General features: G+C 45.9%; 1 protein-coding gene across 1 annotated transcript; it reads left to right on the top strand.

Annotated features, from left to right (window-relative positions):
• Positions 1–730: 730 nt before the first annotated feature.
• Positions 731–3057, top strand: LOC105991453 (chromosome unknown open reading frame, human C8orf48). The gene has a single exon (XM_013024098.1). The coding sequence runs from the start codon at positions 731–733 to the stop codon at positions 2495–2497; it is 1767 nt and encodes a 588-aa protein (XP_012879552.1). The 3' UTR covers positions 2498–3057.
• Positions 3058–6175: the final 3118 nt, after the last annotated feature.

The raw sequence follows: 6175 nt of genomic DNA, 5'->3' as shown, positions 1-6175 counted from the left end.
ATACATCATGAGTAACAACAGTCTAAGTTTGAGAATTCAGGAACTAACAAGCGTTTTCTTGAGCGGGCAGTCCTTATTCCACAAACTGCACAGGGCCTGGGCGAGGCGGTGCTTATGTGGGTTTCCGTGGCCAGCCCGCTCACTCAGCAGGTTGTGGGACAGGACGGGCTCCGGTGAGGACCGGCTCTGGTGAGGCTGGGCCTGGCTCATCCGCCGCGGGTGGGCGTGGCCGGTGGGCGTGGCCTTATCACGACACAGCCCTGAGTCAGGCTGCACAGCGCGGGGGAGAGGCGACTGGAAGCCCCTCCATGGGGGAAAGGCGACGCAGGCCCAGCACTCATCCTGCAGACCTGCAGACCGAGGCGGGGAGGGGAGGTGGCGCTCAGGAGACGCCCAGGGTCACGATACGGCACGAAGGAGCAAGAACAGCTGCAGGCCCAGGCGCCAGGCCCGGCGAGCCGCGCGGGAAGGCCGAGCCCGTGCCCGCCCAGCGGAGGAAGGGGCGGGGCGCTGGGCGGAGCATCGCGCATGCTCGGACGCCGTTTCCACGGCAGCCGGGAGGCGTCACCGGAAGAGCCGCTCCCGGAACCCTCGGCGCGGGGACGACGTGAGTTAGTGGATTTCTGCTCACCGGTTCCGGAGCCCACTCCCGGCTACAGCCAGATGGGGAGCTGCGTCTGAAGCTCTGCAGCCCAGGCATTCAAAAGAAGAAGGAAGGGACGCAGGTGGTATGGCACAGCCTTCCGTGGAGACTTGCGGGTACCGGACGGGTGAGGTACCGAATGCCGGTTCACCGAGCTCCCGTGCGGGACAGCCACCCCCCCCAGCTCCCGTGCGGGACAGCCACCCCCCAGTTCACCCAGCTCCTGTGGGGAACAACAACCCCCCAGTTCACTCAGCTCCTGTGGGGGACAGCCACCTCCCAGTTCACCCAGCTCCCGTGGGGGACAGCAGTCTCCTAGTTCGCTCAGCTCCTGTAGGGGACAACCACCTCCCAGTTCACCCAGCTCCTGTGGAGGACAGCAGTCCCCTAGTTCACCCAGCTCCTATGAAGGACAGCAGTCCCCTAGTTCAATCAGCTCCTGTGGAGGACAGCAGTCCCCCCATTCACTCAGCTCCTGTGGAGGACAGCAGTCCCCCAGTTCACTCAGCTCCTATGGAGGACAGCAGTCCCCCAGTTCACTCAGCTCCTATGGAGGACAGCAGTCCCCCAGTTCACTCAGCTCCTGTGGGGGACAGCAGTCCCCCCATTCACTCAGCTCCTGTGGGGGACAGCAGTCCCCCCATTCACTCAGCTCCTGTGGAGGACAGCAGTCCCCCCATTCACTCAGCTCCTGTGGAGGACAGCCTGTGTCCTAGTTCACTCAGCTCCCATGGAGGACAGCAGTCCCCCAGTTCACTCAGCTCCTGTGGAGGACAGCAGTCCCCCAGTTCGCTCAGCTCCTGTGGAGGACAGCCTGTGTCTAGTTCAGTTGGCTCTTGTGGGGGACAGCAGTCTCCTAGTTCACTCAGCTCCCATGGAGGACAGCAGTCCCCTAGTTCACTCAGCTCCTGTGGAGGACAGCAGTCTCCTAGTTCGCTCAGCTCCCATGGAGGACAGCAATCGCCTAGTTCGCTCAGCTTCCATGGAGGACAGCAATCGCCCAGTTTGCTCAGCTCCTGTGGAGAACAGCAGTCCCCCAGTTCACTCAGCTCCTGTGGGGGACAGCAATCTTCTAGTTCACTCAGCTCCCACGGGGGACAGCCACCCCCCAGTTCACTCATCTCTGGTGGGGGACAACTCTGGTCCATTGCCTCTGAACTAGAAAGTGAAGAGCTGACTACCAGCTTGGAAGAAGGAGATGAGCAATCAGAGCTCTCAGCTCCCCAAAATAATGAAAACAGGTTGAGTCAAAGATGGATCAACCACCTCAAGGGCAAAGAAACAAACTCTGGACGATGCCAACCTGTTAGTAAACTTCAAACTGAAGTCACACAGGTATCTGATGAAGAATTAAATGCCCTTCAGTCTTTTTGTACGAGCAAGGTTAACCTGCTTCATCATAGAGTGGACTCAAAAGCGAAGAAAAGTAGCAGGCATCAGAAGCCGTCCGTTACATTGGATGCAGAGACTACAGAGGTTGACACCGGAATTTGTACTGTACCCGATGAACTTTGGAACAGAATCTATTTTAAAAACACAAAAGAAACTCTAAAACAAATAGCAGCCATTAAGGAACACATTCCTTCTCAGTGCCCCCATTGCAACAGCAAAAGAGCAGAGCTGGCTCAATCTGTCTTCATAAGACAAAAGAAGACTTTACTGGAAACACTTCTACTCCAAGAGAAAATAGATGAACATCTTCATACCACAGACTTTCTCACCCATGTTAGAGAAGCTCATCAGGCCCTCCCTAGGCTTTCAGATGATCCTAAATTAATCTGGAAAAGACTGACTGAGAAAATTCCGACTGGATACTCCGATTTTGAAAGGTCAGATACAAAGCAGAAGATGTAAGCAAGTTGGAAATAGAGCTCCTGATTCACCATTTACTCCACCACTTCTCAAGCCTCTTACTGGACTAAACTAGAGGTGGTGATTGTTAACAATAAATTGTGATGTGCACAGATACTCCTGTTGTATATTTGAGTGATCGCCATCATCCCTGTAGTCAACCTAGAAACGATTGTAAGGCCTGATTATACTTCCTGTGCAGATTTGAGGTATTGGGGACTTTGAAATACTTTTTGTTCATTTTAGATAACAGAAGGCAGTGCTGTAGCTGGAATAGCTATAAAGCATTCACAATACATGAAAACGGAAGAGTGAAATTGATGGTTTGGACCAGAGTGTTGTCAAAACACATGGAATGAAGTTCCACTATGCAACAGATTCTCAGGAAATAATTTCCTGTCTTGGTGATGAAATGACTATCGGGACTTAATAAAAGGTAACTGTCAACAGTGTTCATTAAGGTTCTGACTTGTGTACCTGGATGAATGATAATTTCAATAAAATATGAAATCCTGCCAATCAAAATGAAATAGGCATGTCATCCCAGGACTTAGGAAACTGAGGTGAGAAGATGAATAGCTTAATCTCAGTCTGGACTATATAGAGATAACATGTCTCCAGATAAATAAATAAATAGATGAGTACACTAGAAAAGCGCTATGTGTAATGGTAATGATCAACAGTGTAAATTTTTTGGATGTGAGTATCTTAAGGTATATTTGAGATTCATGTATTGAGAGTTTGAGGAAAAGTTTAATGAAATAAAGGAGGCAGGCAGGGAAATCTTTCCCCACCAGGCAAATAGTTGGAAATTAAAGTCATGTGTGTTTTCAGCAATTCTGGAAGGCCACAGAGAAGAGCTGAGTTAATCAGGACAGGGAATGCCAACAATTAAAGGGTAGGAAAAGCATAATGAGCTTGCATAATACCATAGGCTGGGCATTATGGGGTAAGCCTGAAATCCTAGCTATTTGTGGAAGAGAGATTGGAGAATGGCAGCTTGAGACCCAAGAGTTTGCAAGACTCCATCTCAACCCATGTGTGGACATGGTGGCATGCCCCATGTATGTGCCCTCACAGTTCTGGCCAACCTAGGTATAAAATGTGACCTACTTCAAAAATAATCCATGTGAAGAGATGGGCATGTGACTCAAGTGGTAGAGCACCTGCCTAACAAACACAATGCCTTCAGTTCAATAACCAGTACTGCCACACGCACACACAAAAAAGCCACTCCCCAACAAAAATAGAGAGAGCTTGGCACCAATGGCTCACAACTGTAATCCTAGCTACTCAGGAAGCTGAGATCTGAGGAGCATGGTTTGAAGCCAGTCCAGGCAGAAAAGTGCCCATGAGATTCTTATCTCCAACTTCTTAAAAAAGCCGGAAGTGGTGCTGTGGCTCAAGTGGTAGACCACTAACCTTGAGCACAGAGAGGCTCAGAGACTGTGCCCAGGCCCTGAATTCAAGCTCCAGGAGCAGCAAAACATAAACAAATAAAAAACCCAAAAACAAAAAAAAACATAAAGACAAAAAAAAACCCCAGAAATGTGTAATGGTTTGGCAGTCAAAAAAAGAATATCTAAATGGCTTGTATATGCATGATGACGTGACAGATCGACACATAAAAATGGTTTAGTAATACATTGGGCACTGATAAATTTAATGATAACAATTCCACTTATAGACATGAAGATAAAGTAAATTGAGGAAGAAGTATAAAGTAAGAAGAAATGAAATATATGAATAAGTCTACTTCAAAAGTTTAGCTGAGGGGCTGGAGGAGGGGTGTGAGACTGGAGGTGGAGGGCAGAAAACCTTTCTGAGGAAGATAATACTGTAGAATGTCTATTGTTCATCTTAATTCCCACTCTAAGGAAATAGTATTATTCCTCCAGGAATACTATGGCATTTTGAGAACATATTTAAGAAGGAAAATATTATAAATCATTTTCTCTATGTCATCTGAAATCCTAGAATTTATGACATTACCTGAGGGTCATTTTGTCCATGTCTAACAAGTGAAACAGAAATTTGTTTGTGACTCTTTGTGTGTATGTGTCTCTCTCTACATGTGTGTTTACATATATATAAACATCTTTTGAGCCCTGGGGGGTTGGGCTAGAACTCAGGGCCTGGGCACTTTCTCTGAGCTCTTTTGCTCAGGGCTAGGCTAATGCCAGAATACCACTTTAGTTTTCTGGTGGTTAAGTGGACATATTGTTGTTTTTAATGTACTATGTGATTTTTTTTGTTTCCTTTCTTCTTCCCCCTATGGTATATCCCCTATTGTCACTGTATTTGATTTTGGTACCTTGCATCTTGTATATACATTTGTCTAATTTGAGGAGGGGAAGGAAAATAACAAAACATTGAAACAAAGACACAGGATGACCCACTGCAACAGTGATACCAACAAGACAGTATATTGGAAAGGAACTTTACAACTTTGGGTGGGGAGCAGAGGTATGGGGGAGGTTGGGGAGGGAAAGGATAGTGGGAGAACAACAAGGGAAGGGGTAACAATGCTCGACAAGAAATGTACTCAGAGCTGGAATGGTGGCTCAGTGGTAGAGTGCTTGCCTTGCATGCATGAGGCCCTGGGTTCGACTCTTCAGTACCACATAAGTAGGAAGAAAAAAGCCGGAAGTGGCATTGTGGCTCAAGTGGTAGAGCGCTAGCTTGAGCTGAAGAACTGACTGACAGCACCCAAGCCCAGAGTTCAGGCCCCACGGCCAGATCCCCCCTCCCCCGCCAAAAAAAAAAAAGAAATGTACTCATTGCCTTACTCATGTAACTGTAACCCCTCTGTACAGCATCTTTACAATAAAATTAAATTAACAAAAAGAAATTTGTTGTTAAAATTAATACAAGAGTGTGTATTATTTTGATTTTAATGTGGAGTTGAAACCTTCTTTATGCATAAAGATGATCTTTTTCCTGTAAAATTTCCTCTTAGTATGTAATTCCTAAATAAGTGGAAATTACCATTTGCATAATGTTTTTATTTGAATTCTGCATTATGTCATGCTTTAATCTTTGGCCTTTAAACATATTTACATGTTATATATTCAAAATTTGGAATAATTTTCCATTTAGAACTCTCCCATTAAAGGTCATGTTATAACCTTTCAGTCAATCAAGCCGGAAATCTTAGTCATCTTTGTTCCAGCTCAAGTGTGGGCCATTTTCCAACCAAGTCATTAGCTTGCGCTTCTTTAACATCTGACTGGACTTATTTTCATCTTTACTACTCTTAATCATCTCTGCTCTCCTATTTGTACTTTGTTCCCTCTTCAGACCATTCTCCATACTATTATTGGAGTTGTTTTTCTAACAGGAATGGGAGATGCTCAGCACATGGACCTTATAAGGTCTAATGAATCATTTGGTACAAGATAGGATAGACATGTATGCTTCTGTGCTCCTTGCTGGCTGCCCATGGCCATCTGCCTATATTGATAATTTTGTATGGACCAAGAATGATGTTAGAAATAAGCAAGTTTCCCTTTTCATGTAAAATGTTCTTGTCCAAATAAAACTGCTTGAGTGATTCTATTAATGTAGAACAAGATGCATTGTACTTATAAACTGACATGTTGAAATGAAACCCTTTTGTACAACTATTTAAAAATAGTAAAAAGTGAAACCTAAACATTGATCAAGTTTTATTAAATTCGC

Source organism: Dipodomys ordii, unplaced genomic scaffold, assembly GCF_000151885.1.
Source record: "Dipodomys ordii isolate 6190 unplaced genomic scaffold, Dord_2.0 Scaffold4, whole genome shotgun sequence".
Lineage (NCBI taxonomy): Eukaryota > Metazoa > Chordata > Mammalia > Rodentia > Heteromyidae > Dipodomys > Dipodomys ordii.
Note: the sequence above shows the minus strand (reverse complement) of the source record. Positions and strands in the feature narration are given on the sequence as shown.

What these genes read in the sequence shown, in the direction of transcription:
- LOC105991453 (XM_013024098.1), top strand. Translation starts at nt 731, where the DNA reads ATGGCACAGCCTTCCGTGGAGACTTGCGGGTACCGGACGGGTGAGGTA.